General features: G+C 36.3%; 1 protein-coding gene across 1 annotated transcript in view; it reads right to left on the bottom strand.

Moving 5' to 3' along the window:
* The window catches only part of inpp5l (inositol polyphosphate-5-phosphatase L), a 32,366-nt gene extending 20,256 nt beyond the window's left edge, over nucleotides 1-12,110 (bottom strand). The window contains exon 1 of the mRNA XM_084389562.1: nucleotides 11,555-12,110. Within this exon, the coding sequence (XP_084245688.1) occupies nucleotides 11,555-11,614 (60 nt within the window). The 5' untranslated portion in view covers nucleotides 11,615-12,110. The remainder of the gene's footprint in view (nucleotides 1-11,554) is intronic.
* Nucleotides 12,111-12,726: the final 616 nt, after the last annotated feature.

Genomic DNA, 12,726 nt, shown 5'->3' with positions numbered 1-12,726 from the left:
TTCTATGGCAATGGTTAAATATAGTCTTGCCTTAATTTAGTGTGTACAGACCTACGGGGACTACATAATATACTTTTGGTAATTAACAAGCATGGTGCGTTATCTAAAAAGTAGTAGTAAATCGCCTCTGTTAATGACCAATACTGACGAGTTTGTGATTATGAGGTCGTATACCCGGCCGGTGCGAGACTCAAAGTATTATAGGAATCCGGATGAACGATTGTGATTTCAATAGAGTTAAAGAGTTAAATAGAATAATCGAATGCGTGGCTGAACTATTATACAAATGACCAATAATCAATTGGGATTATAACCTAAATTAACTCTGCTCAGAGAACATTTGGTCCCTCTCTACAGAGAGTTAAAATAACTCTGAATCAGAGTTAAAGTTAATAAGATACTTAAGTGATTAATTAAGTGATGATTGGGCATTAGTGATGAACACCTGCTGTCAACAAGCAGAATCACTGAAGGAAAGAGAAACAACAAGAACAGAAAAAAGAGAAACAAGAACTAAAACTGACTTCCAGCCACAGCCTTAGATGAAATCAAATGAAGACAAAAGACATTAAATCTCTCAAGTTCTCAGCAGAGGAGGATTAAACAATTTCACAAACAGCATTACCAGCTTCACTTATTACTAACCAGATTGACTTAATTGGTGTCATACGTCTAAGGTCTTATTGAGAATTAACAGAGGTTTAGATGTTGACGATTTATTGAAAATGTTTGATCACCATTATGGTGATCGGTGTTTCCTTTAGTTGGGCAGTGTGACTCTTGGCTTTTTTTGCGAGTTTGTGGTTTTTGTAACAGTTTTTTACCAAAACACGTAATTTGTTACAAAGAAAGCCAGAAACAAAGATGAGCAGGTGATACAGTTTTCAACAACAAAAAGTAGAATAATGCACTTATCTCATCACTGTCCAAAAGTGGTTATTTGATGTTAATAGATTATATTCACTAACAATTCTCTCGGATCGGACTTTCTGAATTTTGTTTTTTAAAATACATTATGGGGAATTTCTTGTTGTTGAAAACTTTATCATCAGATCATTTTTGGTTCTTCATTTTCTTTGCAACAAATTACGTGTTATGGTAAAAACTGTTACAAACTCAACAAAACAAAAAAACTAAGTGTCAAACTGCCCAACTAAAGGAAACACTGATCACCACAATCACCAAACATTTTCAATAAATCACCAACATCTAAACCTCTGTTAATTCTCAATAAAAACTTCTGACGACGTCTGACAGAAATAAAGTCAGTCTGGTTAGTAATAAGTGAAGCTGGTAATGCTGTTTGTGGAGTTGTTTAATCCTCCTCTGCTGAGATCTTGAGAGATTTAATGTCTTTGTCTTCAGATGATTTCATCTAAGGCTGTGGCTGGAAGTCAGTTGTAGTTCTTGTGTTTCTCTTTTTCTCTGTTTATTGTTTCTCTTTCATTCAGTGATTCTGTGTTCATCGTTAATGCCCAATCATCACTTAATTAATCACTTAAGTATCTCATTAACTTTAACTCTGATTCAGAGTTATTTTAACTCTCTGCTGTAGAGAGGGACCAAATGTTCTCTGAGCAGAGTTAATTTAACTATGGGGATTTTGCTGTGTAAATTCGTGCTTAAATTACTTGAGGCAGTCTCTAGGGAATGAAGCAGTGCATTCAATATGCGTATACTTGAATCTGAAGATTCCGCTGAAGATGCCGCGGCAGGTAGAAATGCCTTGTATTTGAGAGTAGGCAAAGGAATTAGGATCGACTTGATAAAGCCAGCAGCCATATAGCTCTAAAACATGAAATGGTTTCAGGAAGGAGCTTAGATATTTCAGTTATGAAGGTTGATATTGAGAACTAGGTTCAATGATATATTTCAGACGTGTGATATTTGTAAGCACAAATTCAGGTATTTCAAGCACACCCTTGTGAAAAAGAAGTACACTTTAACATACGGTTAAAAACTGGGATTGTCATGTTTTTGGACACTCAATTACATGTTAATTGTGTAAATGAAAAATGATTTATTATAGTTTAAATTTATATGAAATCTAATAAGCTGAACTTGCTTTTTTGACCTATTTGATATGATTATAAATGCAATATTGAATAACACACTACAGTAAAAATAATAACCAAGTATTTTAAACTTTAAAAGTATTTTAGTCAACAAGAAAATAAGTGTAGGCCTGCTTCTTTTCCAAACATTTTAAGAAAAAGTTTAAAACACTTTAACGTAAAACTTTTAATTTGACATCATTTCAAAGTACACTTTTAAACGTTTACTTAAGTGTTAAGAAACAGTCATGAAAGTGCACTCGTTTTAAAGGGGTCATATGATGCTTTTGAATGTCTTACTTTTCCTTTAGTGCGTAATATATCTGTTTGTGCATGTATAATATCTACAAAGTTACAAAGCTCATAGTCTCCCACAAAAGTATGTATTCTATCTAACAGAGAACACTGATCCTGACCTGCCTAAAACGCCTCGATTGAAGTCCAGATATGAAATATTATGTGATATATTAGCATAATGTCCGGCCAAAGGCATATGCAAAGAATAAAAGATGAGCCTTCAGTAAATTGTAGTGTTGTCTTCATGTCGTGGAGACGCTGTGAATTTGATGTGAAAGCAAAACCCCTTTGTTTGGCCTTCAGAAAAGTGATCTGTAGCTGTAAATGTCAGAAGAATGTAATGCTTGGTATTTAAATGTGATATCACAAGCATATCTGTGGTAAGAGCTCTTTTCAGTCTTCTGCATTCTTTTCCTCGTTATTATTTTCTCTTTTGCTTTGTATTTCACTGTAACAGATTGAAAAATGACAACATATGTTGCATTTGTGGTCTGCTCTCCTGGTTTACTGTATGATACATCCCATGAATGATTCACTGGAATGCACTAAGAATCTCTCGTTTCCTCTCCAAATCCTCACGTCTCTTTCCAAGTTCGTTTTCACACAGATGCTTTAAAATGTAATTCTTTCCAATTTGTACCTCTAATCCCTATTAGCAGGACATTTATAAAGCAGGTAACTACAGTATTTGTTATCTGTCAAAATGACAGAAAACACTTTGAAATATTATCACTCAATGAACATTTTTGATTAAGGCAACATAAGTTAAATAATATAGACAAATATTACTAAAGTGAGTTTAACACGTCCGTAATAAAGCTGCAGAAATATCACACTTTTGGGGTTATTCATGGTGTGTTGTAGTAATTTGTTAATGCTTTTACACAATTCAATTTCCTTTTAATGTTTGATGGTTAAAGGGTGAGAAGAATAATGTCACTTCATTGTACAATGTACATTTTTTTAAGTGTATTATAGAGCGAGACTTTCACTGATTGTTTACAGTTTAACGCAAATTACTCCCATAATTCACTCAAAGCATGATGGGGCATAGGAAAAAGGTGGATATGCTGAAGTTAATAAATGGGTGTGGGAATTTCCCAAATTTTGAACATGGCACTTGCAGGACTTTTACGGAATACCCGAAACCTCGCACCAAAAGGATAGCCATATACTTAGTTTAGTAAGCAGAAATCTGAAACATGATACTTCAAATTAGAGGAAGAAGCTGATCTCGATTGAAGTCACAAGACCGATTATCACGTTTATGGATAAAAATAAAATTAAAACAAGAAATGGGTCAAGCCAAAATGGGCCAAAAATGGCAAAATATTTAGTGGTCTTTTAATGGTCTTAACCATTTTAATAAATAAAAAATACCTAATCAGGAAATTAGCAAGAATTACACAAATACTGTAGATAAAGTAAATTATCTACAAATAACTTAACATAGTGCCTTCCCCTTTGTTTTCTTTAAATGCTTAATCCATGTGGGTAAACTTGCAGACAGCTATTTACAAGAACAGTCAATGTTGTTCCACCCAATGTTGATGGCTTCAAACAGTTCATGAGTCGTTGAAAAATGTCTCCAAGTTAAACCGACATAAACTTAAGTTTCATTGCGATTCATCACTCCACACAACTCTTCAGAACCACTCTGAATCAAACTTCCCATATTCAGCAAAAAACTTCATTTTGTCTTCGATGTTTTCCTGAGACAGCAATGGCTTTTTAAGAAGTGCTTAATTTGCTTAAATTTTGCTCATTTCTAAGATTTGTAATAGAATTAAGACTATTAAAAGTTTAGTGTTTAGCCATTTTGGGCTTGAACCATTTTCTACTTAAAAAAAATACAATTTCTGATAATAAAAAAACCCACTCAATTACAGTAACATGAGTATTTGTAATTCGTTACTTCAAACCCCTGCTCATGGATTTAGTAAAATAAATAGTAAAAAAAAAAAACATCAGCCACAGATGACTGAATGATACGCATCATATTCAAAAATATCTGTATCTACTTCCTAATAACACTGGCTGCTACAAAACAGACCAGTTTTATCAGTGTCACAGATATGTGCCCCCGTGGTATGCTATATAACCACAAGTGTAAAATTCCAGTTAACTCAACGCAGAATAGTAAGGTACAGGACTTTTCAAAGTTCATTTGAGAAATGTGTTAGAGGGCAGACCACTGCTAGTCTGTCTGCGGGTTGTCTAAAACATAGGTGTCTGCTTAACATTTTGCAGTTTCATTTGCTTTTGCGTCTCTTTTGACGCAATGACCACTAAAAAAAGTGAAAACACAGACCACTCCCTTCCTCAGCCTTGTCAAGCATGCAGTGAAACCAGGTCACGAGAATTTGACTGCACAGCCGTGAAAGAATGGATGGAAACAGCAGACCCTGACTGTAGTGAATTTGACAGGGCTCAGAATAGAATTGCATCTGATGCAATTTACAATGTTACTTTGATCTTATAAAGACCTTTTATGGACTGTCGTTCGCTATCTTTGTTTTCTTAGTTCCACTGAATTTGAAAGGGTGGGGAGGCCAATGGAAACTTCCTTCATTTCAACTCTCAAGAGGATTTCCCAAATTTGCAATGCATCATTTCCTGTTGCCTGCTCCTTACAGTTGACTTAAAATAGCATAGAACTAATTTCATTGAATTAGCGTACTTTTAAATGCACTGCAGCATCTATAGGGGACACTAGCAGAGGGACAAGAAAGCTTTAAACAGCTCTGATGAAGTGTTGATAAAGAGTTCATCAGATACAGTTGCACCTATGCGTTCGGTTATTCCATCGCAGACTGCGTGACTGTATGATTTGATCTGATATGCGTACATGTTCAACTCTCCAAAAGAAGCCATCGGTTTTCAAAAAACGATCACTCATTGCTGAAACGCTCATTGCATAACAAAAGGGCATTGACAAAAGAGTCTTCAGCCAGAAACATACTTCACAAGTATGCAAAAACTAAATTGTTGTTATTGAAGTTGCCATAAATGTATTTACTTTAACTTGTTTAGCAAGATTCTCTGCAAACTGTTGCTCTGCAATGACAGCACAATAAATACAGGAAGATAGTTTATGAAAACACACTAGAATCCTTAATGTGCCTTGCGGTCATACATTTTCTAATAGATTTTTGACAAATGCGATAACTGGTTATGAGATCTGATATGTATTGGAACAACTAATATACTATTTTTGTGCGAATTTTGCAACAAAACATTAAGAAATGTTTGAAAAAATAAATGTATTAGGCTAAATAAGAATTTATCTTCTGCATGAGAATATACGACATGATGTTTTTAGGAACATGAAGGGTTTGTTTAGCACAGTGACATTATCATTTTACGGTAATACAGATCAAATGAGTAAATATTTCAACATTTGGTAACACTTCATTTTAAGGTGACATACTTACACATTACTACATGTACTTACTATAGTAATAACTGTAAATGATGCATAATTACAAGTAACTAACCCTAAACCAAACCCTAACCCTGTAAAGTAAAAAATTTAGTAGACATCATGGTCATATTTGCTGACCACAATTTGATTTATGCTGAAAAAAAATGTGGTCATTGTCATAAAAATCTTAATCACTTATTACTTTTATATTTTCTTATTTATTTAGACTTTGAGGTGAACCACCAGGGCTGATTTTATCAAAAACATTGTAAGTCTAAGTGGATCATAGAAACCATTAGCACCAATTGTCTCTACTGTAGGCTCAATGCTTTTAGGAAATGCTGACATTAAAGGGTTAGTTCACCCAAAAATGAAAATTCTGTCAGTAATTACTCACCCTCATGTTGTTCCAACCCCGTAAGACCTTCGTTCATCTTCGGAACACAAATTAAGATATTTTTTATTAAATCTGAGAGCTGGATCACTCCTCCATAGGCTTCTAAGACATTATAACTTGCTGGCCCAGTGACTACAGTGGCTCAATCTTAAGTTTATAAAGCGACGAGAATACTTTTTGTGCTAAAATTTTTTAAAAATTAAAAATAACGACTTTATTCCACTATTCATTTCGAGTTTTTTCACGTAGTATAACTGCGCAGCGCTTCTGTGTAGTGCGTCACACGTAGGCTCACTATTGGCCGACGCTGGTCATGTGTGTGATGCGTGTGACGTACAACACAGAAGCGCTGCGCAGTTATACTACGTGAAAAAACTTGAGGCCCAGAGAGAAGGAAATGAATAGTGGAATAAAGTCGTTATTTTTGTGTGTTTTTTGCGCACAAAAAGTATTCTCGTCGCTTTATAAACTTAAGATTGAGCCACTGTAGTCACTTGGACTATATTAACGATGTCTTTAATACATTTTCTGGGCCAGCAAGTTATAGTGTTTTAGAAGCCTATGGAGGAGTGATCCAGCTCTCAGATTTAATAAAAAATATCTTAATTTGTGTTCCGAAGATGAACGAAAGTCTTACGTGGTTGGAACAACATGAGGGCGAGTAATTACTGACAGAATTTTCATTTTTGAGTGAACTAGGCTAACCCTTTAAGCATTTTCTGTGAGATTCGACCTTTCACTAAATGTTATCACCTCATTAGACATGATGAATCGCAGCTAAATACACCAGACTCAAGGATCTTGCAAAACTTAAAAGGCCTGGTAAACCCTTCTTGTGGATAAGAAAAAATTAACCATTTTTGGAAGTCTGCTACAACATTTATACTGACCTATTCAAAAAAGAAGCGACGAAGGGTTGAAGTACTTTGGGAAAAGATATTCATCTGTTTACAGTCACAATGGGCTGTGACATGTGCTTTTTCTCAGCCAAACATGGCTGGAGGAAACTGGGTACGGGGCCAAATTTCCACTTGTAGCCTCAGTCCTCCATACACACAATGAAGCCAATGCTCTAACAAATACAACTAAAACACAACTCCGGAAAGACTGGGCTGAACATACATAGTTTGAGGCAAAATTATCTCTATAACAAGATTTTAACATTTTCTAAACAACAAAAATAAAGCAACAATGCTATAGCGGGTTGTTGGACATTCAGACTGAAAGCAGAAGGTCTGGACTCTATCGCAGCTTTCATTGACCAAGGACCGCCCAAGAGGATGTTTGACTGACATGTAACGCAACCAATCACAGTTCGTTTTCTTCCGCAACAGGCTTAGGTGCGTGAAAATGTGAAGTCGTGATCACTTCAATAACAGACCGGGCTGCATCTATAAATGATTCATTCCAGAACGTTGTGCAAATTTACCGCAACAATGGAGCCGTGAATTTCACATACTTTTGAAAATCCAGTGTTTAGTTGATCCTGGTCAGCGCTCATTGACACAATTGTAAACACAACGCCGTTCTTCTTCCACGAGGGAGTTCGGCGTCACGGCATTTGTCTCCAGGCGGACCGTTAAATAAACACAACACACACGTCTCCTGGACATCCAGTAGAATTCAACCAATCAGATGACGACTTTGAAACTCCTGAAGTGTTTCCAAATAAGTGTGCCATATGCATCAGACGTTTAGCCAACGGTCCGTGGGCATTGCCTGGCTTTCAGGCAATGCTTGGGCCCTCCTTAAGTGTAAGTGTGTAGTTTTCTATCCAGTTTTAACATCTGGAAATCCAATTATTTAGAAATGTAGTAGAATCCTTCACCTCATCAAGCCTCATGATTTGACATGGTATCAATCATGCCTTTAGCGCAAGCAGTGGACTTAACTTACGTTAAAAACTTGATGAAGAAATTGAGCTAAAAGTTCTATCCAGTTTAACTCTTTTACCATACTTGACAGAATTTTACAGCAATCAATGTTTTCACGGTTATATGGTGGGGGGATGCTATTACAAATCTTCTGAAATAGTACAGTATCTCCAGATCCAAGAACAAGCGAAGAAGCAGAAACAAGCGAAAGAAGCATTGCTTACGCACATGTAAGCTAACACGATCATAAAACATTAAAAAGCATATAAATCAAAACTGCCAAATGCTACTGAATGAAATGTCGACCCAGGATGAGGTGTAGAACTGTGTTGATGGACTCAATCTGCTCCATCTATGTTTTGATCATCGTCCTGAATCTGACCCAGACGTGGTCTTTGACAAAAACATGATTTTCTCAGTATTTTGTTTAAAATGTTGTTTTTGTTGATAAAAAAAAAAAATGCATGTAGATAGAATAAAATATGTTTTTTTTTTTCAGAGCAGAGGCTCTGTTCTTTGTTCAGATATTCGTACAACAAAATATTCTGGGGGCCATTAAAGTTTTGTAAAAGTGATCAAAAATGCTGCGGTGCTGGGGAAAGAGTTAAAAGTGTCTTACTGTTGCATGTGAGACTAATCTACTGTCTATGGTTTTACAAGATGATATCACCTGGTGCTGGAATTAAACGTATACAGTCTACTTAACCATTGTTTTTCACCAAAATATCCACTGTCCACCATAATGTATGGACATTTTCATGTTTTAAGGTATCATGGTTTCCCTAAAAGTCGACTGAGCACACTGTGTCAGGCTTCAACCTTTATTCTTTAAAACTATCTAGAATCTATTTTTATACTAATATTATCAAGCAACATTTTTGGCCTTTATTAGAGAGGACAGTTGAGGTAAGACAGTGATTGGGGAGAAGAGAGAAATCGGAATGATTTGGAAGTTGCCAGTCTTTTCTTCCCTATTGTGACATTGTGAGCAAGAAAAACTGTAGGTTGGGACTTGTTTTTGTCTTTCAGGAATTGATTGGATCGTTGTGGTTTACTACTGCTCTGATCTCATGAGAGACCGGTTATTCTTCCTCGCATTAAAAAACCTCATCAGAGAAGAGATTTCTTTGGAAGTTACTTTGATTAAAGTCCCACTGCAGTCAATAATGTTATCCCTCAAAACTCATCTTTGATCACTACAATGACATACTTAAATGTTTTTTTCCTGTGAAAATAATTTCTTCATGCATTAAAATACCTTCAATGTAACTCTACACCCTTGCTTCATTTAACATATGCGGACCCATGAATTTGCAAATTACCCCCGCCTCCGCTTAATAACACGAGCTCAGAATACCTGTCAACACTTAGTCAACTTTACTGTAATAAACTCTACACATTGACAAGTGGAAATACTGGTTTATTCAGCCATATATGTTTGAACCAGAAACTGATTTAGAAGAAGTGTTAGAGTGAATTATAGCCACAGGCGATGTATCAGAATGGTAATGCGTCGGACTCTACAACGTCGGACACATAATGGTAATTAATATGATTAGCCTTTTGCTTGACTATATGTTATCAAACAGCTAATCATGTTTTGATAATGTTAAACAAACCATTTTCCCGTTCACCATTTCAGTCTGTCTTCTAAAAATCAGTATCTTTAGAAACACTTTGAACAACTTAGAACGTCAGTGGAGAAAGGCATATAGTTCATCATAACATTGTAATATACATCATATACATAATTCACCCAGCATATTGGCAAACATACCAAATGTTATTTATCAACAGAAAATGTACCAGGACCTGACATCTCTTGACAATCCCCTGCTTCACAGCATAGTAAATTATATGCTAATGCCTTGGCCACATCTAGACGGGATTGGTTACAACATATTTGTGACGTAGAGAACAAGGGCAATTTCGCGTAACAAAATTGGGTGTTTCTAAATTTGTGGTTGTTTCCAAACTGGTGGGTGTTTATAAATCATCCAATGAAAATTATGCCCTTCACCCGACCCCACCCCTAAACCTATACCCTCACTGTGATGTGGGCAAATCAGGTGACGCGGTCGAAAACGCCCCTCGTCTGTACTGATCTGGTAACTCCTATCACTCTCCTGCAGAGACCTATACTTGAGTTCAAACTGCGTTTTTGAAATATATTAAAACACCACATATAAACAACATTAAAAATTTGATTTTCACCACGGTGGGTCTTTAAAGATTACAAGAACACATTACTTAAAAAAAAAAAAAAAAAAAGATAAATCATTTATAATAAATACTGCAACATTCCACACACACACCCAAAGATTTGCACATTTTGATTCCATGGTGATTTTAAAATAATAACATACAAATCACTTGAATAAGGACTAGTAAACAAGTACTAGTGAAACTGAAAACAAGTACTAGTAAAACTAGTAATAAAAATGGACGAGTGTGTCAGTTTTAAAGAATGTAAAAACAACTTGCAATAAACTATTCCATTTTTATTCACACGCAGTAATGCCAACATTACTATTCACGCTTCATTATAAAAGCCCATGTATTTTTATTCTTCAGTTTAGACTGACATTCTCCCGTCTTATTCTAGTTCATTACTGCAGGCCAGAGTTTGTTGTAGTAGTCTAATGTTGCAACTGCTCAACTCCTCAGTTTCGCGGTAGCGCTTTGAATCCTCACAACTCGCTGTCAGTTTCCTGTTTTATTTGAATACACACAAGGGCCGGTCGCGCGGTGTGTGATAGGTCGTTAGACCTGTGGGGAGGTGCTGTCAAACAGCACACAGTGAATGGGAGAGGATATCACTCTAGACTGGGGACTCGTGCGCTAAAGGCCCAGTGGAGCGAAGGAAACCTGAAGTGGGTTCACAGCAGCAGTCCCTGCGATATGGAGGAGCCGCATGAGAAACGTCCAGCTCTATCACTGATGAGAGAGAGGCGTCGGAGCCACTCGCGCAGGACGCGTTCTTGCGTTCAAAAACAGCGAGACGCAGCGCTACAAAACGCTGGCGTCTCGAGAAGCGTTTTAAAAGTTCAACTTCTTTTAACTAGATACGGCGACTTAAAACGAGACGCACAAAGCTGAAAATGAAACGGTCAAAGATTCAGTGTTTACAAAGTGTTTACATGAAAAAAAAATTATACAGCGCAGAATGACGCATGGCGGCGACCCTTGTGAACGGCCCCTTAATATTACAACGGTTGAGTTATACAATTATACAGACTTAAATATAGCGCATTTCAGAGCCTTTTAAAACGCAGCTATCTAGGAGGGTGATTTGGCCTACCTATATTTATATAACGACTGTTTTTAACATTACCTAAGCAAACGCAGATACTAGCGCTGAACAGCAGGTTACTAGTCAAATGCGTGCAGTTGCAAAGGGACCAGTTTAAATAACAAAAGTACAAATAATTTGTTGCGTAACTCATTTATGATGTTGAGCAATATTCCACCTGGAAAATAATAAGGAATGTAAACAGAGGCGACTTACATTGTCAAACAGTGATCCAACGTTTGCAGTGACTAGTAAGACGTCCGTGTACATCTCCATGATAAGAAGCAAGCTGGAGACAAGTCTAATCTTACGACGGAAATCCCACTCGCAGGTCTTTATTGGAGGAATAACAAACGGCTTAAAGATAAGATTATAAAAGTCTAGCTATCTCGCCCTGAAGACAGAGCCCACGAGAGCAACGCTCGCATCTCTAACGTTACTCCTGCTGTCATGAGGAAACATTCACATTCACGGCGTTTCTCTTCTTCAGTTGCTCAGCGGTTGACACGGAGGGATTTCTCCTCCTGTCTTCATGGTAATCGGACTAGGTTCTTATTTTAAGCTGAATTAACCCAGCGTCGAAGCATCTGTAGCCTCGGAGTTCCTGCCGTTTCAGACTTAACCAAACTAGTTGCGCTGTCAATGTTATGTTGCATGCGAAGCTCCGCCCTACACATGTAGTACTGTGAGCTTCTGTACAAATGAGAAGCGTCAAAGTTTCCGTGTGTCATTCAGACCTGACTGAAGCGAGGTATCTAGGCCCTTCTGTACTTACTGAATTCATGTCAGGTCACGTACACACACAAAAAGTGTTGCATATAATTTGTATTATACACAAATACACACACACGCGTTATGTTTTCATGTTTTATGGGGACTTTCCACAGACAATGATTTTTATACTGTAAACCTACCCATCACAGAAAACTTTCTGCATTTTTACATTTTCAAAAAACTTTATACGTTTTTTAATAAATAAAAATACACCGTTTATAAGCTGTTTTCCTTGTTCCCCCACAAGGACAAGAATTTCAGATATTGCCATCTTTGTGTGGACATTTTGTCCCCATAAAGTATAATATCCCCATAATATATATATATATATATAAAATGTAATTTCATGTCACAGGTTCATAAAAAAGAGAAACCAAATACAATTATATTTTGTATTTTTACATTAACTATGTAATTAATTCATTAAAACCAAGTATAAATCCCATCAATTTAGTTTTTAAGCATTTTTACCTTTATTCCAAAAGAATAACTAAAGGAACAAATTTAAACGATATATTTTATTTGTGAACTGATGTTCAGCTGTTCTTTTTTAATAGTCAGCTTATTTTCATCAGTTATCAAGCTCGGAAACACTGATCACAGATGAAGATGTA

The sequence above is a fragment of the Rutilus rutilus genome (genome assembly GCF_951802725.1).
Source record: "Rutilus rutilus genome assembly, chromosome: 19".
In the NCBI taxonomy this organism is placed as follows: Eukaryota; Metazoa; Chordata; class Actinopteri; order Cypriniformes; family Leuciscidae; genus Rutilus; species Rutilus rutilus.
Note: the sequence above shows the minus strand (reverse complement) of the source record. Positions and strands in the feature narration are given on the sequence as shown.